The sequence below is a fragment of the Pelmatolapia mariae genome, linkage group LG3_W (genome assembly GCF_036321145.2).
Source record: "Pelmatolapia mariae isolate MD_Pm_ZW linkage group LG3_W, Pm_UMD_F_2, whole genome shotgun sequence".
Lineage (NCBI taxonomy): Eukaryota > Metazoa > Chordata > Actinopteri > Cichliformes > Cichlidae > Pelmatolapia > Pelmatolapia mariae.
The window spans coordinates 79,624,051-79,644,837 of record NC_086229.1 but is presented as its reverse complement, the minus strand read 5'-3'; the positions used below and the strand labels follow the sequence as shown (position 1 = coordinate 79,644,837).

General features: G+C 39.0%; 2 protein-coding genes and 1 long non-coding RNA gene across 3 annotated transcripts; all 3 read right to left on the bottom strand.

Moving 5' to 3' along the window:
* Nucleotides 1-2,206: 2,206 nt before the first annotated feature.
* On the bottom strand, nucleotides 2,207-4,601 carry LOC134624006 (uncharacterized). The gene is made up of 5 exons (XR_010573571.1): nucleotides 4,519-4,601; nucleotides 3,827-3,859; nucleotides 3,694-3,744; nucleotides 2,962-3,117; nucleotides 2,207-2,329 (listed from the first exon to the last, which is right to left on the bottom strand). It is a non-coding gene; the product is annotated as an uncharacterized LOC134624006 (long non-coding RNA).
* A 1,887-nt stretch (nucleotides 4,602-6,488) lies between these two features.
* Nucleotides 6,489-10,021, bottom strand: LOC134619096 (transmembrane protein 272-like). The gene is made up of 5 exons (XM_063464837.1): nucleotides 9,959-10,021; nucleotides 9,015-9,100; nucleotides 8,862-8,912; nucleotides 8,556-8,762; nucleotides 6,489-6,786 (listed from the first exon to the last, which is right to left on the bottom strand). Exons 2-5 carry the CDS (start codon nucleotides 9,076-9,078, stop codon nucleotides 6,575-6,577), a joined length of 534 nt encoding a protein of 177 aa, XP_063320907.1. The 5' UTR covers nucleotides 9,079-9,100; nucleotides 9,959-10,021; the 3' UTR covers nucleotides 6,489-6,574.
* A 4,042-nt stretch (nucleotides 10,022-14,063) lies between these two features.
* On the bottom strand, nucleotides 14,064-19,973 carry LOC134619086 (transmembrane protein 272-like). Its single transcript, XM_063464826.1, has 5 exons — nucleotides 19,878-19,973; nucleotides 17,499-17,584; nucleotides 17,346-17,396; nucleotides 17,036-17,242; nucleotides 14,064-14,847 (listed from the first exon to the last, which is right to left on the bottom strand). The coding sequence occupies exons 2-5, from the start codon at nucleotides 17,560-17,562 to the stop codon at nucleotides 14,639-14,641; spliced, it is 531 nt and encodes a 176-aa protein (XP_063320896.1). The 5' UTR covers nucleotides 17,563-17,584; nucleotides 19,878-19,973; the 3' UTR covers nucleotides 14,064-14,638.
* Between the last annotated feature and the right edge of the window lie 814 nt (nucleotides 19,974-20,787).

Below are 20,787 nucleotides of genomic sequence, written 5' to 3'. Positions count from 1 at the left end.
ACAGTTATTTTTGAAATAATGATTTGTGAATAATTTGTGAATGTGGACTATATATGAAATACATACATATATATATATAATTCCCAAAAGACATCATCAACTAACCTAAATCAAACATCTTAAGAATACCTTAAAGATAACACAAATCCAGTGACATCTGGAGAGTGACACGTAAAAAAACAACAACATTATGCATTACACGGGCATTATGAAGGATGTTATATTTAAACAACTTCAGAAGAGGATTAGGGGGAGCGTCTACCTTGGATCATGATACAGCTAAATATAACTCTTTCTGTAACGTCTGCAATCTCCTAAAATAAGTAGGACACATATTACACCATGTAATTATCACAACAATTCACATTCAGGACAATTTCTCAATTTTAAAAAATAAACCAACATACTTCGAAACTTTTTTATAAAACCATCAATTTGCCTCTTGGAAGTCACAAAGTCATCAAACCTTCCAAAATATTGCAAATTTTATCCTCTTGATAACACTACTATTTATCTGGATACATACATTGTCAACATTTTTCTAGTTTCTGTTTGAGTTAAATACAGGAACTTTTGAATTTTTTTTACATTTTTGCAAACAATAACATATTAAATGTATAATATGTTGGAGATTATCTAGTTTTCATGAGACAAAACAGATTTGTATTATTAGCAAACATTACTTTATATAAAATACTAGAGGAGTAAATAAAATCATTAACATATAGAAGGAAGAAAACTGGGCCTAATAAGGATATGTGGTGCTTTTATTGAATATTTGTTATTATTTGTTATTAACAGGCTAAATACAAGTACTATCTCTGCAATAATCCTATACTTCTGTTGTTAATAAAGCACTAAGTAAAAGTCTTGAGACCCCCCTCATTTATCTATATTTTGCTTCCAAACAGCCAGATTATCTTGTTGTTGTTTTTTTGTTGGTCTTTTTTTTTTATTTTTAGTTTTTTTAAGTTTTTTCTTCTTTTTTTTTTGTGCAATATGTCTTCAGATGTGACTGAGATCGAGGGAATTAAGAGTCCACACCTTAAACCAACCCTGAACCATTTTTGCATTGTGTTAGGGTGCTATATCCTGAAGGAAGTGAAAGAGACTGTCTCCATGACAGCGTCTACATGACCTGCAATAGTGATTGGGTGGTACTTGTTAAAGTAACATCCACATGGATGACAGGACCCAAGGTTTCCCAACAAGACATTTCCTATAAACAGCACACTGCCTCTGATGGCTAGCCTTCTTCTCATGGTGCACATTGGTGCCAGGTGTTCCCCACATGCACCTGGCCCGTGATGTAAAAGAAAACACAATTCATTAGCTCAGGCCACCTTCTTCCTTGCTCTGTGGTCCAGCTCTGATGCTCACGTGACTGTTGTGACTGATCTACGATTATGAAGCCCCATGTGCAACAAACTATCAGAACCACCATTAACTTTTTCTGCTGTTTTTCGAGCTACAGTAGCTCGACTGCTGCATCGCATCACACAGGCCAGCTCTCACTCCTCAAATGCATCAGTAAGCCTTGGCCGCCCATGACCCTGTCGCTGGTTCACCACTGTTCCTTCCTTGGATCTGTTCCTTTCAGTGTACACTGTATTTCCATGAATGTCTTTTCTCAGGTTTAAAAAAAACTCTGCACCTCCTATTTTCTGATCAAAATAATCCGAAATGAGGGGCGGCTAAAGACTTTTGCACAGCACTGGAGTTAACTAACAATTCCACTGAAGAATAAACTTTTTTCAGCTGCAACATTCTATGAAATAAATATTCTCCCTGGTGTTTTTTTTGCCACGTTTCATTGCATTTCAGCTTTATACGTTTTGGACCTTTGAGAATCTCGAGTTTGTAATAACTGAGCTGCCAGTGGCTCAGTGAGGCAGAAAAGCATCAACCAACCTGTTTTATGTGCACATGTAATCAAGTGCTGAAAATATTATTTGTAATAATGAATCAAAAGCTCAAGTTCATGCTAATATCAAAAGCATTTTTACAAAAACATAAACATGTTAAATCCTGCATTTTACACGTCAATTATAATGTCAGTGCTGCTGTATTATGCATTTGATGATATGCTTTAAATACACATATCCCATGAAAACACTCATTAGACAGCATACACACTGATTTTGATGTTCTGTGTGTATTTATACGTGAACAGCAATACTATTATCAGCCCCTTCTTCACCAAGCCAACAACAGAGAAGCATTAATAATAAGACGTTTGTCAGATTGTTGCTCCAAAACGCAAAAAGGTAGAGTGTCTTGTTGCAGTAGCTGTAGTCTGGTTCATAATTGCTGTAGATCACTGCATTACCTGCAGAAATATGAGAGAAATCTCAGAAAATGAATGACTTTGGTGGAATATCAATTAAAGAAATAATCAAATAAATAATTGAAAAAATACAATGTGTCATATATTTCTATTCTTTGGGCACTTGAGAGGAGACCAAACACAAGCTTTGCGATGAAGCCAATCATTTTTAGCTTTCATTTTTTCTATTTTTCTTATCTTCATCCACAGCTGTAAACAAGCAATTTAAGCTCCTCCTTTAATCCCATCAGTACTTGAATTAGTATGATATTTTTGCTTAATTAATCCTTTTTTTTGCCAAGTTAAAGTCTCCTTGATGTTAAAAATGTCCATTTCCAGAGTAAACTGGTCAGGTTTAGGTTTAGGATTGAACAGCTGGTGAGTGCTGTGCACCAAAAATGGTTATATTATATAAAATTGAGGATCTCCACACTCACTGCTGCCATCTAAAGCCAAGACTCTGAAACTGAACTTATCACTTGCTTACTTGAATAATTCTAGTTTTGCTTTCTGTTTCCTTTCTCTGTCATACTTGTTGCTTGCTTAATCTGGTATTTTCTGTTGTGCAGGCTTCATCTTATTTTTCAAGAGCTGCCTGCTGTGGTTAGAAATTGAATAAAACCCTTAAAGCTTACCAGCAATGTACCAGCAAAAGAAGAAGGTGGTGGTCACTGACCAACAAAGCAGGTTGCATGACCCGTACATCCGCAATGCAAAGAAGGCAAAGAAGGGTCCACAAAGATAAACAGGGATGAAGGGAATTCCTGGACAGTCGTTGTAGAAAATCCAACCTTTTAGGCACAAAGACAAAGTATCACCAGAACTGCTTGCACGTCACCTGTTTGATGACTATCTTATTATAAACCTCTGGCTTTTCTCAGGAACTGTTTATTTGATCTAGTCTACACTGGTCTGGTGTATTGTTGGGGACACAGTGAAGGGCTCGCTCATGGAGTCGCAGTTTTCTTAATTCAACTGTTAAGCTTTTACAACTTCTGCTTTCTTGAGCGATCAGATCCTAACAAACAAAGTGTGGAGCAAACAATCAATATGTGTGGGACGTCTCACTGATGCTGAGAGGTAGTCTCAGATGTTATGTATCTAATTTGTTTGGAATTCAGGCTGCAGAGGACAAAGACACCTTCAGCACCATCATTAGTTAAAGTGCAGGAGCATAAAGGGAAGCTATGGTATTCTTACACTTATTCACGCCACTTTCTGTTGTCTGGCTCTGTTAGCTCTGCATGTGAAGCAACTGATCTGTTAATAATATCATTAAAATATGACATAAAAATAACATATGCTACATGCACTGGTAATATATATTCAGATAAATTCAGTCTGAATGTGCTGCTTCTTTCACTTACCAACTATCCCTTGAGCAAAGACTGTGACGAATAAAATCAATGAGATGCAAACTGAAGGGAGACAGAAAAGATTTTTAAAATCACAAATGAAACGGCTCAACAGCTGCAGATGTGCTGCACAGCACTCTCTTACCTGTTGATCCTGTTTGTTTTGCCATTGTGTCAACTTTCACCAGCACAGATCCAGATCCGGATAGTCCAGTTGTTTTTATTTGTCAGGAAAATGAAAAGATCAGAGAAGAGAAGTGTTTACTATCCATACAGTCTTGCATAATGAGCAACCACCTAACCCCCCCCCCCCCCCCCCCCCAACAGAAAATAAAATCAGGCATTACCTTTCTGCTGTGTAAAACACCCAGTTTATCTTTTCTGGCTCTTTTGTGTATGTAAATGTTAGTAACCACCAACAACATAAAAAACTTTTTTAAAAATTTCCTTTGAAGGACACTGATAAAGTGGCTCCTCCCATTTGAAGTCTACCACAAAACAAACAACAAATTTATTTGAACATTTTGGTTCTTTTCTTTTTTTAAAAGTAACATTTAGTTAATGCAGGCTCCAGCCCCTCTGGATTGGATAAGGTGAAGAGAATTAATGGACAGTACTTATTGCAAATAGCCTATTAAACATAAATACAAATAAAAAGAGTACAATACAGGATCGATTATGAAACACCGAACAAATCCACCAGTGGGACGATATGACACAAGACTGAGCGTCATGTACTGATAAGCATGTCTTAACTGGCATTAAAAGTACGCACAAGTACAAAAGTAGCATAAAAATTGTTATACCTTCATTCTCTTTATAAGGAAACGTGTTTACCTGGAAGTGCACTGAAAAAAGATGTGAAGATGTACCAAGGAAGAAGCCTGCGCCACCAAAACAAAAATGCTGGAGGATCAGTGATGAAACAGAAAGTTGTGTCCTCAGGAAGCCACGTATTTGCAAGCACTTCCTCTGGGGTTTAACTGCAGTTGGCATCTGTTTACAATGCATTACTGCTAATATTTCATTAGTCTATCACAGTTTTCTCTGATTTATTTTATAGAAAAAAACCTAAATAACAGTTTTCTCCTCTCCACTGAGCCCCCACTCATAAATAAATTGCTAAAACTGCCACACCAGCCTTCACTTTGCAAGCCTCTATCCTTTTTTGGTGTTTCCTGCGTGAAATCATCACAGTCTCCACTGTTTCTCTTTTGTGACACCAACAACATGGGCAATTTAAAGGTTTTCCCATAATGAAAGGTGTATTCTACATACCAAACAGAACTGCACTGAATATGAACCAACCTGTTTAAAAGGGTTTGAACGAGTATGATTGTAAAGCACTTAACTTTATTACTTTCCCTAAACTGGCTAGGCAGATAAATGGTTAGTTTATCATCATTCATTAGATTTTTTTAATCATGATATATAACAGGCTGTTATTCAGTGGTTTCAATGGTCCAGATTAGTCAGTTTTCAATGGCAACTGACTATTCACAGACACTAACCCTTTTCAATTCAATTTTATTTATGTAGCGCCAAATCACAAGCGCTTTATATTGTGAGGTAAAGACCCAACAATAGTACAAAGATAAAAGAATTGACCCACTATGAGCAAGTGCTTTGGCGACAGTAGGAAGGAAAAACTCCCCTTTAACAGGAAGAAACCTCCAACAAAACCAGGCTCAGGGAGGGGCGGCCATCTGCTGTGACCGGCTGGGTTCAGGGGAGAAAGACTGGACAAACACAGGCTGTGGAAGTGAGCCAAGCAGGAGAAGTAATAACTAATAATTTAACACAGAGTGGTGTATAGAGGTGTATACTTCAATTCTTAACCATAGTCGTCTTGCACAGAAACAGACATTTGAATAAATAAGCTTCGATATTGAGACAGTGCCCGATTGCAAATTTTAAACATCAGATACACTAAAAATAACTTTACTGTCCATTGTGTGATTGGGTCTAATGCTTTTGTTGCACAGATAACTACCGTTTAGCATGTAGGTCCAGAATTTCTGCTTTTCAGATAAAATCAATTAGACACACAAAACTTCCCACTCTTGTCTTTCATTTTTATTCCTGACATGACAAAATGTCGCAGGTCTTTTATTTCAAATCTCAAGATCCATAACTTACAGTGATAAACCTCTGACAGACTTTAATGATGTGATTACATTTTGAACAGTGAAATACAGAGAAGTGTTGGTTTCCACAGAAAACAAACCTACACTTTACAGAATTGTAAAGTATGAAAAACTGCATTACACAGGATTTTTTTTAGTATTTGTTTATTCCCTGATTGATACCATTACCAAATGATACCATTTCATCATGTACACTTAATAACCCGAATTTATGGCTCATCATGTAACAGCACATCCACAGATTCACAGATATATCAGCTGAATACTGACACTGACCGATGCTGGGCGTTTATCGGCAAATAGGATGGCAGTAAACGATGTCGGTGGCTGATATTTATCTGTAGCGTCACTAAAAGAGTTTAATGACGAGCTGAGATACTTGTGAGAAAAACCTTCCTCACATTTATAATGTAGACGTGTTTTCCTGGGACAAACATGGAAACAAATAGGAAAGTAAAACATATTTTTGCTGTTGGAATCAGCTCTCATACAAATTCTTAAACACCTGTGTAGGTTCTTAATTTTCAGAATAAAATTCCTGTAAACAGTAGCTGCTGCAGAGGTATGGAAAATGCTCATCAAGGAGAAAACAGTAGAATTTTTAATTGAGAATCTACTGAAAGGGTTGCATCTTTCAACACAAGATGCACGGCCACATCACACACTTATCCTGCCATTTTTTTAGAACGCATTTCCAACATATTTGCATCAGCAGCGTCCCGTCCCTTCATTGCTTCCAAAAGTCGTTACACAACGTCGTCGTTGAGATTGGCATGGCAACACAGGCAGGAGCACATCAGGACCAAGGAGCCGCACAAGAAAAACAAACCAACCAGGATGTAAACCAAAGTGGTGGTCCAGAAGGCAAACAGGTAAAGGGTCTTGTTGCAGTAGGAGCTCACATCTGTTGTGTTTTTAATGTAGTTGGGCTGATAAATAGAGTAGATCCATACATTACCTAAAAAAAATAAATAAAAAAAATATATGAAATGAAATGAAGAATGAATAATAATTGCTTGATCTCTCTGCACATAAGCTAGACTTTAGTGTTTGGAGGCCTGACAGCTGACAGGATGTGCACAGCAGCACTCGAAGCCTCACTGAGTTCAGACATTGTAGGGTACTTCTCAGGGGTTTAGTGTGTAGTAATACATAAAAACAGCCATATAATGCTACGTAGTGGCTCAACCTGGTATAACTTCATGCTTATAGGCACACTTGTTAAAATACGTCACGGTGCTAAAATAAAAAAAATACATAGAAAGATTCCTGATTTACTGCTTGAAGTTTGTTAACGCCCTACGACAGACAGGTGTAGAAAACACTGAGAGCCTATGGATAGATTTAAGTCTTTAATGTGATCACCTTTAACATTCTTAATTCATAACCTTTTTTAAATTAACGTCTTGTCTTAATCTTATTAAATCCTTACAGATTACTTTACTTTCACTATTGCTTGATCCAAGTCCTACACCACCATCACTTTCTAACGTAACTTTACTAAGTTTACTTCCTTTTGCCCTTCTTGTGAGGCGTTTGGATGCCCCTACCCAGGCAATACTACTACTTGAGGGCGATAAGGCCGTCGGGAAGTGTTAGACAACGAGGAAGCTGAGGAGCATTTTCTCAGAGATTTTTGCGCAACCTGCGATGGCAGTCATGTGAAGATGAGAGAGGGGCCTGAAATGCACTGGCTTGGAGCTTTTATTTACAGTGAGTGTTATAGAAACAAAAGCGAGGGTGGCAAGCAGATAACTAAGAAATAACCTGAACTGGGGAAAATTAAGAAAGCAAACTAACAAACCTGAAACATGAGGAGACAGAGTGCATAGATTACACAGGGCCGACACTGAGAATGAAACACATGTATACGCCGATGGACTGACGACGAACACACACTAAATATAAACAGAGGGAAACGAGGAAACCACACACAGGAGGGAGACACACACGAGTGAACCTAATTAACGTGACAAGACAGGGAGGACGCAAACGGAACACACTGACATCAGACACGGACCTTCAAAGTAAAACAGGAAATACACTGACTGAACTCAGAGACACGATACTGACAGAGTACAGAGGAAACACATGGGCAGGGATGACTGGACACCAAACGGAGGGAGCACAGAGTAACACGATGAGCATAGGGACCGAAACCTAAGAACAAGTAATACAAAACAGAAACCAAAACACTAGTAAACATGAACCAAGAAGAAACCACAGACTAGCACTGGACCATGACAAGTATTTTTAGTAGTAGTCACATCACAGAAGTCACATGCAGGTTTAAAGCACGTCTGCTTTGGCTAAACTTTTAAGAAGTGAAATTAAGTTAACTACGTCCATTATTCATATACAGACTGTGATCTGCTTTTTCCTCTGCCAAAAATAATGGCTATTGATCTTCTAACCATTGAGAATAGAGAGCATATCGATCAATCAGACACGCAACCCTAAAGACTACAGGCCTAATTTACATCCATGTTTTCGAGCTTCATGCAGCTGAAACTAATGCGGTCTATAATAGAAACATTCAGCCATAAAAGCTGCATGAAACACACTGTAAACATTGCCTGTTCTGTTTGTGGTGCTGAGAGCCGTTAATGTTTGATCTCTTTGGTGTGAATTTATACTGGTGGTTTGTCTGATGACCATGATTGTATTTACACAATTTTAACAGGCAGGCAACCAGAAACAGGTCGCTTCCTTGACTTTTTAACTCACCAGCAATAAACCAGCAGAAGAGAAAGACAGATGTTACGGAGTTCCAGGCTATGGAGATTTTGCTCAGAGGGTTGGAGGTGCCTTCTTCGGACTCCTTGGCGCAGGGCAAGCAGGAGAGTAACGATAGAATCAGGCCAAAGACTCCCACCACTATCAGATAGATGGGGATGAAGTGCTCACGCGGACACTCATGAAGGTATTTTGCCCCTGGTGGGCACAAGGAGGATGATTCAAACAAGAACAATCTGAGCTGCCTGGAAAACCTGAATACCTGTGAACACTCAAGTGAGTAAGTATGGAGCTCACCAATTGCAATCTGAGCAATGGGAATGATGCAAACTACCACCTTTGAAATCGCTGCAAGAAAAATCAAATGCTGAACTCAGTTTCTTCACATGATATTTACAGAAATGAAACTATGACACCAGTGTTGATGATGTTAACGTCGCAACATTTTACCTAGAGCGGGTCCTGAGGGTTTAGGATAGTTCCGGATGCGTCCCACAAGGTTACTGCTCGCCATTTTTCCTAATGAGGTTCCTCACCTGCGGAGGAAGATAAAGAGCTGAGCTGGAAGTGTGAGAGAAAAAATGTTCAGATTCTTTTAACGGTCAAATTGAAGGTGTGCAAAGTGATCTTAAGCAGCCAGAAAAGGCGATGACAACGATGTCCAAACACATTTTCTGATTACAATACAAGAAATTTGTTTCTTTGTCTGTGAGCTCCTCCTTCGTCTGGAGATCCTGTGGGCTCTTATCTACAGTTTAACAGGTTCATCAGGTTATCACGCTGCTTATCCAGCATCTAGAAATGGCCTAAAATGATTTGACCCAAAAATGGGTCATTTTAGTACCAAAACAATGAATATTTTTGACCCAAAACAAAGAATACTACAGCATATAAACTTCAACCACTCCTATTTTTTTTGGACTTTTCTCAATGTGATTACAGCAGCTTGCCAGCAGCACATACACTAGGATTGGATACCAAACTCTGTATTTTTCAGGGTACTACTAAATCAGTCTGTGACAAATGTTTGATACCAGAACACAAGGACTGATACCAGGATTAGAGGAAGCATGAGAGCGTTCCTCTGATGTGTTGAAGAACAACAAACACACAGGATGGTGGCAGCAGTGGTGAGCCACAAACCGTTTCAATTGTTGCCTCAGACAAGACTCTCAGAAAAAAATTGTCATGGCAACACAGCACATATAATTGCAAACTTTTGCAAAGAGTTAAGCGTCCCCGCCAGCGTGGGACACAGACACAAAGCATGTGTCGTCTTCCTAGCTCTCCTCCACACAACAACACGAAGTCAACACAAAAAGACAGAGATTGGAGAAAGATTTTCTGTCTTAAAATAAATAAATGAATGAAAGATTCCCTTTTAAATCTCTTACCTTGTGCTCACAGTTCACCTCCTGCCAGCTGCTCGATGCGTCTCTGACAGCCTCACCTAGTCGGATGCCAAGCCTGCGCCTGTAAGGAGCGCGCGTACAAATGAAAGGGCGTGCTCACACGGTCAGCTGATTGTGAATGCGGCGAGAGGTGACAGACTTTGACATACATCCGGTTTAATAATGGGAATTGTTAATAATAAGCTTCAAAATGACTGTGAAGTAGAGGTGGGCGGATTGATCAAAATATCAATGGATACCAACATTGGTATCAGTATCAGATCAATAGTAGTGCCATAAAATCAATGTTTTGTTTGTATTATCGAAGTTCACTTTTTAGCCCATGAATTGCGTTAATAAATTATTATTATTATTATTGGAATTGCAAAATAAACTTCAAACATGCATGAAGAAAAATGTTGTTTTTGTGTTTACTGTCATGTGGACTGTCACATTTATTTTATTTATAGCCCACTGAAACAACAGAACTGGACCCAAAGTGCTTTAGAGACACTCCCAAGTCTCTAAGCAACCCAGTTTAAGTATCCATGAAAAGCTGAAAGGTGTGTTTCACTGTGTTAACTAATTATTGTGGAAAGTATAAATCACATTCACAGACATAAAGTATAAATCAGTCATTTAGTGGTTATATTTTCAGAATTTGGCAAATTGATGACGATTCAACTCATCAATCCCGACACACTGCTCTCCCCTCCTTAAGTTCCCTTTATAGGTTGAAAGTATCAGTATTTGTATCGGTGATACTGACCCTGTATTTATCAGGATTGGATCAATACCAAAATTTACATTATCGCAGTGTTCTAGTATGTTTCTAATCATTTCCCCAGCCTTAGAGTATTAATATAAAATCTAAATACACTACTGTACAAATAAATGAGTATGATTAATTTGTAAACTAAAAGTAACGTAGGCCTACTCATGAACTAATTAACAAATATAACCCAATAACGAGTGTTAAATATTCAAGAACCTTTTCTTTAATTTGAAGTGTATTTTTTAAGTAGGATTTTGAGCGAAAAAAGCATTGAATTGTTTCTGAATTTGAAGGATATAAATACTTAAATACACCAGTTTGAAAAACAATTACTTAATGCAATTTTAGACTCTAGTGTGGTTTTCATGCCACTGGCCTAAAAAAAAAAAAAAAAAAAGGCTCCAAAAAGGTTTGTGAATGATTCATTCCCATGTGCTGTTTTCAGAGATATATTTCAATATTAAGTTATTTTGAAATGTCTAGATTAATATGTTAAACTGATCTTTATTAAAATATTTGAGAAAGACAGAACGACTGACCACAAGCTACCTAAAAAACATCAAAATCTGTCAAAGTGACATAAAATGCAAATAAGGCCGAATTACTAAGGGTGTCATTAGAGTTACATTATTTTTCCCCTTAAAACAATGGTCATGGTAGTTTGAGGTCCTTCACCTTAGACAGCAGCCAGACTGTCACAAGTCTGTGAGGCACACGCTGGAAGACGTCTCAAGATAGATGCAACCTGAGCCCTGAACGAGACCGTCCGACTCACAGATTCATCACGAGGCTTCGACTCCTCTCAGATTCGGCCGTCTGGAGTCGAGTCCCACAGCAGACCTCTGCTGTATATCTGTCAATACACAGGAAGCCCATTAGCCCTGTGTGTTTGTGTGCTGCGTGAGAGGGAACAGGGATGTGCCAAACCTCAACAGAGATGTCTGTGTTGGGGCATCTCCTGTAGAAGATGGTTCTCAGCTTGAATTCAGGGTTTCCGCTCTCCCTGAACACCCGCGTCCTGACGTTGTCATTCTCACATCTCACTACAGCATAAACATCGGGGGCTGTGGAACAAAATCCAGCACGGTGTAAAGAAAGAAGGAAAGAAAACACCAAGGGAGATATGTGCAATAATTAAGAGTCTGCCCAAATCAGAGTGTTTCGTTTTGCAGTCACCTGTTTGTTTGGGAGGGCTGAGTCCTGACGCCCTGCGGAGATAAACTGTGGTTACCACTGTGGGCTGAGGTAGAAGACAGTGGAGCACAGAGGGAGACGGTAAGTCCTCCCTCACTTCCCTTCATGGAAGAAAGAAATAACTAAATTAACATACTTCATACTTCACTAGATAGAAGATGTGCGAGGAGGAAATCTCAGACCAACTTGGAAAGATCTACTCGTACAAAGATTACACCCTTGGACAAACTGCTGGCAGCACAGCCTCACTGGTGTGAAACTTGGAGCAGAGACGTCCAGCCTCTAAAGAAGAAGCCTGAAGACAAGCTCACAGGCAGTGTCGCGTGGTAGGAAGAGGCGTTGGCTCCGTTTTCCGGGGAGCTTGACAGCCTCATCCTCTCTCTTGTCTCACACTTCTGCTGCATGGAAGCCAGAGCAGTCCCGAAAACACCGTTCGGCACAATCGGCATGTCCAAAATGTCCTCCTTCTCCCTCTGTGACAGGTTTGTCAGGTTGAGCCAGCTGGCTCTCTCCTGCAACATCATCATCCCTATAGATTTCTCTATGGCTTGGACTGCAGCACCCCTCCAACAGCCAAACGTATCTGTTCTCTGATTGGATAGTTACATTTGTGATTGACATGACATTGACCAATCAGCTGAAAGGAAGAAAAATCTGGTCAGTATTTGTACTTATAAGTTGAAATCCACACACAGCCAGGGAACCTGAGCGCAGTTTTACACGTAGTTTTTTGCTTTGTATCTGTAAGCAGATCTTAGCAAAATAATTTGTAAGTCGTGTAAATATTTTTTACAAACAAATCTTTTTTTACACACACACACAAATTCTAATCTGTAGATACACAAACATAAAATTTTCACATATTTTGGTTTACAAGATTACAAAACTCAGTACACAAATAGGCATTTGATTTACAAGTACAAAATATTTATGACCACAATTTGAGCCCATAGCCATGTCCCTGCATAGCCTTGCTGTGGTAAGCACACTGAAACAGTCAGTGTCCTGCATTTATTGTACTTTCATCGGTACCCATGAAACAGTCCAGAGTACTGCGGCTGGTTGTCAATGAATTCAACCAAAGTATGCCTTGCGATGAGTGTGTCTCCTTACACCAAGATCTCTCTTCAGATATCTGCCACTTATATAAAAACGTGTGTACTGCAAAGCACTGATTTAATGTCTTCATAGTTTAGTCCAAGCTCAAAATAAAAATCTATGAATCTCTCCCACGGGTGAGCTATGCTAGTTTTGGGGTTTGTCTGGGAAAAAAAACTGGCCTGACATTTGTGGTACATGTGACCCACCATGATTGCTCAAATAAATAATTCAATGTATTTCTTTTTTTGTTTGATTGTCGATATTGAAATTGAAGCCTGCTGCGACTGTGAGGAGTTGTTACTTCTTGTTGATGGTACTACGGTTGACGGTGTAGCATCAGCAGCCCTGACAGATAGCATGTCGATTAAATTGACACAGTTTACTGCATTTAATTTTGCTTTTGCCTTTTAGCTTTTCATCACAACTCTGTTCTGTAAGGTGCGTGAGAACACAGCAAAAGTGGTGTTGAGCAATATACCCATCGGCCCAAAAGCACAGCAGCCCACGCAGAAAATGCCTGGCATGTCAGTGTCAGTGGGAAGAAAAAAAAAAATCCCTTTTAACAGAAAGATAACTATAGAGGTGTACTCTTCAATCGCCCTCTTGCACAGAAACAGATATTCAAATAAATAACTTCGATATTGAGACAGTGCCCGATCACAAATTTTAAAGATCAGATACACTAAAAAAAAAAAAATAATAAAAAAAGCCTTATTGTCCATTGTGCAATTGGGTCTAATGCTTTTGTTCACAGATAAATACCATTTAGTGGTACAGAATTCCTGCTTTTCAGCTGACTCACTTTTGTCTTTCATTTTTATTCCTAACATGACTAAATACTTTTATTGCTAATCTCAAGATTCATGATCCATAATTTACAGCGATAAACCTCTGACAGACTTTAATGATGTGATTACATTTTGAACAGTGAAATACAGAGAAGTGTTGGTTTCCACAGAAAACAAACCTACACTTTACAGAATTATAAAGTATGAAAAACTGCATTAGACAGGATTTTTTTAGTATTTGTTTATTCCCTAAATGATACCATTACAAAGTGACTTTTTAATTTCATCATTTACACTCAATAACCCGAATTTGTGGCTCATCATGTAACAGCACATCTACAGATTCACAGATGTATCAGCTGAATCCTGACAATGACTGATGCTGGGTGTTTATCGGCAAATAGGATGGCAGTAAACGATGTCAGTGGCTGATATTTATCTGTAGCGTCACTAAAAGAGTTTAATGACGAGCTGAGATACTTGTCAGAAAAAACCTTCCTCACATTTATAATGTAGACGTGTTTTCCTGGGACAAACATGGAAACAAATAAGAAAGTAAAACATATATTTGCTATTGGAATCAGCTCTTGCATAAATTCTTAAACACCAGTGATCTTCTTGATTTCAGAATAAAATTCCTGTAAACAGTAGCTGCTGCAGAGGTATAGAAAATGCTCATCTTTCAACACAAGATGCACGGACACATCACACACTTATCCTGCTTTTTTTTTTTTTTTTTTTAAATTACAACATATTCGTAAACATATCTGCATCAGCAGCATATTCATTGTGTGCGTCCAGTACCGTCATTGTTTCTGAAAGTCGTTATACGTCGTCGTCGGGATCGGCACGGCCACACAGGCAGAAGCAGAGGAGGACCAAGAAGCCGCACACGAAAAACAAACCAATCAGGATGTAAACCAAAGTGGTGGTCCAGAAGGCAAACAGGTAAAGGGTCTTGTTGCAGTAGGAGCTCACATCTGTTGCGTTTTTGGTGTAGTTGGGCTGATAAATAGAGTAGATCCATACATTACCTAAAAAAAAGAAATGGAAAACAAGTGAAGTGAATAATAATTGCTTGATCTCTCTGCACATAAGCTGGAGGCCTGACAGCTGACAGGATGCGCACAGCACCACTCGAAGCGTCACTGAGTTTAGACAACTATTGTAATTATCTTAATTCATGTTACATGTACTTCTCAGGGGTTTGTGTGTAGTAATCCATTAAAACAGCCATATATTGCCACCTAGTGGCCCTTGCATGTTACAACATTCTCATTCTCACCCTGGTATACCTTAATGCTCATGTGAACAGTTGTTCAAAAATGATCTGGTTTTTAGTAATCCAGTTTTTTCCTTCTCTGGATTATATGTATCTAATCGAGTTCACTTTTATCCAGGTTGTTCAAAACAGAACTTATAGGCTCACTCTGATCCAAGTACAGACTTTCAAACATGATCAAATTCAGATTACCAGCATTTTCATTAGGATGCAGGGGGCGCTAAAATAAAAAAATTAAAAAACAAAATTAGAAAGATTCCTAATTAACCGCCTGAAGTTTGTTAACGCCCTACGACAAACAGAAGATCTGTTCAGAACGCACCCTGCCTCTCGACCAATGGTAGCTTGGATAGGTTCCAGCACCCCTGCGAGCCTGATAACGATGACCAGATTTAATGGAGCGATTGAAGTTTGATAATAAACAGCTATTTTGGGGAATATTTAATTAGCAAGAAATTCGCTATTTTATCCACAACCAAGTTTACCTCTCCTACTTTATCATGACTCAGAAGCACTGTACTGCATGACCTAAATAACTGCACTACCACAAAAGCCACAATTAAGACCGATACAGTCAGCTACTGCTGGTGATGTTAGCTAGCAAAAGAAACGATTGAAAAGATGACTGAAAACATCAGGTGACACATTTTCTGCACTTTTTGGCTCTGACAGAAAGCAGCAAACGCTGAGAGCCTATGGATAGATTTAAGTCTTTAATGAGTTAAAGTTTATCTACTGTGATCACCTTTAACATTCTTAATTCATAACCTTTTTTAAAATAATGTCCTGTCTTGATCTTATTAGATCTTCCAGAATACTTCTGAAAACTAGGCCCAGTTTCCCAGAGATGGATTAATCCAAGTCTTACACCACCATCATTTTCTAACATAACTTTACTAAATTTACTTCCTTTATCCCTTCTTGTGAGGCGTTTGGATGCCCCTACCCAGGCAATACCAGTACTTGAGGGCGATAAGGCCATCGGGAAGTGTGAGACAATGAGGAAGCTGAGGAGCATTTTCTCAGAGACTTTTGCACAACCTTAAGTATTTTTAGAACCACTGCAGTCACATCACTGCAGTCACATCACTGCAGTCACATCACTGCAGTCACATCACTGCAGTCACATCACTGCAGTCACATCACTGCAGTCACATCACTGCAGTCACATCACTGCAGTCACATCACTGCAGTCACATCACTGCAGTCACATCACTGCAGTCACATCACTGCAGTCACATCACTGCAGTCACATCACTGCAGTCACATGCAGGTTTAAGGCACTTCTCCATTCGCTAAACTTTTAAGAACTGGAAGCTACATCCATCACTCATATACAGATTGTGATCTGCTCTTCCCTCTGCCAAGAATAATGGCTATTGATCTTCTGACCAATGAGAAAAGAGAGCATATCGATCAATCAACACTCAACCCTAAAGACTACAGACCTAATTTACATCCATGTTTTCGAGGTTGTACTCCTTGTTCTCGTAGCGGCTAGCTTCTTTCACACTGTGCTAGCGTGGGATATCAATGTGTGTTTATGAGTCATAAGTTTTAATGATTAGACAGGGAATCCTGCACCGTGAGTACATAAGACTCAGTGTCTGCTATGATAAATCTAAGTGACACGATGAAGGGAGAGCACTTAACACAGCACCATATATTTTTTGCTGGCTTTTTAATACATTCAGTTTGGTGTTTGGAGAGTCATGCAGATGAAACTAATGCGGTCTATAATAGAAATGTTCTACCATAAAAGCTGCATGAAGCACACTGTAAACATTGCCTGTTCTGTTTGCAGTGCTGAGAGCTGTTAATGTTTAATCTCTTTGGTGTGAATTTATGCTGGTGGTTTGTCTGATGACCATGATTGTATTTACACAATTTTAACAGGCAGGCAACCAGAAACAGGTCGCTTCCTTGACTTTTTAACTCACCAGCAATAAACCAGCAGAAGAGAAAGACAGATGTCAAGGAGTTCCAGGTTGTGCAGATTGTGCTCAGAGGGTTGGAGGTGCCTTCTTCAGACTCCTTGGCGCAGGGCAAGCAGGAGAGCAACGACAGAATCAGGCCAAAGACTCCCACCACTATCAGATAGATGGGGATGAAGTGCTCACGCGGACACTCATTAAGGTATATTGTCCCTGGTGGACACAAGGAGAATGATTCAAACAAGAACAATCTGAGCTGCCTGGAAAACTTTAATACCTGTGAACACTCATTCAAGTAAGTACGTATGGAGCTCACCAATTGCAATCTGAGCAATGGGCATGCCGCACAAAATCACCTTTGAAATCGCTGCAAGAAAAATCAAACACTGAACTCAGTTTCTTCACATGATATTTACAGAAATGAAACTATGACACCAGTGTTCATCATGTTAGCGTTGTTAGATTTTACCTAGAGCGGGTGCTGGGGGTTGAGGATGGTTCCGGATGCGTCCCAGAAGGTTACTGCTCGCCATTTTTCCTAATGAGGTTTTTCACCTGCAGAGGAAGATAAAGAGCTGAGCTGCTGAGAGAAAAATTGTTCAGATTCTTTTAAAGGTCAAAGTGAAGTTGTGCAAAGTGATTTTGAGCAGTCAGAAAAGGCGGTGACAATGAAACAAACAAAACAAATCTTCTGATTACAATACAAGAAATTTGTATCTTTGTCTGTGAGCTCCTCCTTCGTCTGAGGCTCCTGTGGGTTCTAACCTACAGGTTTGTCAGGTCATCAAGAGGGTTATCAAACATTGAGAAATGGCCTAAAACGACCCAATTTTAGCATATGAACATCCACCACTCCTATTTTTTTTTAATTTTCCCAATGTGATTAAGTACAACAGCTTGCCAGTAGCACACACACTAGGATTGGATACCAAACTCTGTATTTTTCAGGGTACTACTAAATCAATCTGCAACAGATGTTTGGTACCAGAATACGAGGACTGGTACCAGGATTAGAGGAAGAAAGAGAGCATTCCTCTGATGTGTTGAAGAACAAACACACAGGATGGTGGCAGCGGTGGTGAGCCACAAACCGTCTCAATTGTTGCCTCAGACAAGACTCTCAGAAAAAAAATTGTCATGGCAACACAGCACATCTAATCTGATGAAACACCAGGTCAGTCACTACTTCACTAAGACATGAAGATTATATCAAATCTGAAAGCCAAATTCACTGACAGAGAGGCAGCTAGCATTAGCATTAGGAGATGATGATGAAACTTTTAGTGAGACATTGTTGTTGTTAACAGTAAATCACCCTAACTTTATGTGAGATGGCACGTCTGAAATATTAATATTTTAGTATGTAAACAATATGACATCAACCACATTGTCAGACAATGATGTAGGCAGCCGGTGTGGTATGTATAATATTGCAAACAAAAACAAAATAACAAAGTGTGTCAAAGTTTGCATTTATTTTGTATGACATACTCTTGAACTTATCATTTTAACACAGAAAAAACAACAACAACAAAACAAAACAAAACCAAAAGGACAGTTGGATACGATACAGGTTCAAATGTGGCGAGGCTAAACAGCCCTGTGGCATGGGCGGGCATGTACTGGAGGTTAAAATGTGCAATGTTCTTGCTTCATTCCTTTCTTCGTTATTTCCCGAAAGCAATATTTTTATTTCACGGAGGAGCCATTTTCCACACTGAAGCTCTCTGAGCACTCAATAAGATGTAACTGATTAAAAAAAAAAAAAAAACTTAAATGGTCACCTCTGAGTCTTGCAAAATGCTACAGAGCTATTTTACATTTTTGTAATATTTATAGACCGTCAACTGAAACCTCCCAAATATTTCAGTGTCATTACTAAAAAAAATTAAAATAAAAGAGCAACTTTTATTAATTGAGAAGCTTTAAACAAAAAATGAAATTACTGACCAAAACTCCAATCATTGAATTAGACACAAAAATATTTTCATTTCATTGTAAATGAAAGGTGATGGCATCCTGCATTAGTAGCTATGATAACCCACTTTATAATTCATGGGCATGCTTCCAGCTATCAAGTGTGTTTCTTCTATAAAGTAGGAGAGACTCAGAAGAGACAGAGTCCAAAACAATGAATACTACATTTCCCATACTGCAGCTGGACCCCATCTCTCGTCGAACAAATTCCCATCTGAGGTAGGGTCCTTTAATAGGGAGGTAGGTCACATTAGCCTAAATTCAATTTACTTTTTTGCAGTTTATGTTGCAGCTCTCAATTATGAGCACATACAGAAAATGTGATTAAACGCGGTGAACACAGAGTGGCTTCAGTCTGTGTGGAAACTGGATCCACTGAACTGCAGTGAAGAAGAGAAAGGGGAGGAAGGAGAGGTGTGTCTGCATTCACTACAGAGCCAGTTTGACCAATATTACTGGAAGAGCAGAGGAAAGGAAACAGCTCGTGCTCCACATTACAAAAAAGAGAACGCAGACACAATCACGAGCAGGGGATAAATCTAAAGCATGTGATCCTGTTGAACAAACTTTTAACAGCATCTGAGTTGCTTTACGGAGTTCCTAGCAAAGTGACGCAATTGCTTTCAAAAGCATTTTCCCCCCACACGCTTTATAATGTTCCCTATCCAGGATGTTTAACGTTAAACTGCAGCCTCGCCTTAATTTTTTAAGTTCGCAAGACGGTAAGCGTCTCCGCCTGCGTGGGACACAGACACGAAGCGCGTGTCGTCTCTCGAGCAACAACAAAAAGGCAACACAACAAGAGAGGGAGGGGGAAAAGAGTTTCTGTGTTTAAATAAATGAATGACAGTTACCCTTTTAAATCTCTTACCTTGTGCTCACTCCGAGTTCACCTCCTGCCAGCTGCTCGCGTCTCTGACAGCCTCACCTAGTCGGATGCAAAGCCTCCGCCTCTAGGGAGCGCGCGTACAAACTGAAGCGCTCGCTCACGCGGTCAGCTGATTATGAAAGAGGCGAGAGGTGACAGGCTCTGACACACATCCGGTTTAATAATGGGAGTTGTTAATGATAAGCTTCAAAATGACTGACATAAACACTTCAATACTTAAATAAAACAGTTTGAAAAACAATTACTTAATGCAATTTTAGACTCTTGTTCTTTTCATACCACCGGCCTAAAAAATGGCTCCAAAAAGGTTTCTGAAAGTTTCAGAAGTAAAGTAAATTTCCAGGCTAATATGTTAAACTGGTGTTAAATCTTTGAGAAAGAAGGAACGACTGTGACATAAAATGCAAATAAGGCTGAATTACTAAGGGTGTCATTAGGGTGAAATTATTTTTCTGCTCAAAGCAATGGTCGTGGTAGTTTGAGGTCCTTCACTTCTGACAGCAGGTGCGCACACATAGCTGTCCTGATAATCAAATGCTGTCAAATGAGAGCAGATAAAAGGTGACTGGACCGTTTGTTCTTCTCAAAAGTTTATTGTTTGCATTTAAACAGAGAAGTGGAGCTCTGCGAATATCAGCAATACACGTATATGTGCATTGTTTTTTGTAAGCATTGTAATGTGTAGTAATGCTACAAGACAGATTTGAATCTAATGAGAAGAAATGCTATTAAAAATGATTCACCCTTACGGCTCCCAGTGATGTCACCGGATATTTCATTACATGCACTCATATATGTACTGATAAAGAAATGAGCGCAGTGCTGTTTAATGCTTTGATTTTAATTTTTCATGTTTATGCTTTCAAAAAAAGATAAAATGATTTTAAATAAA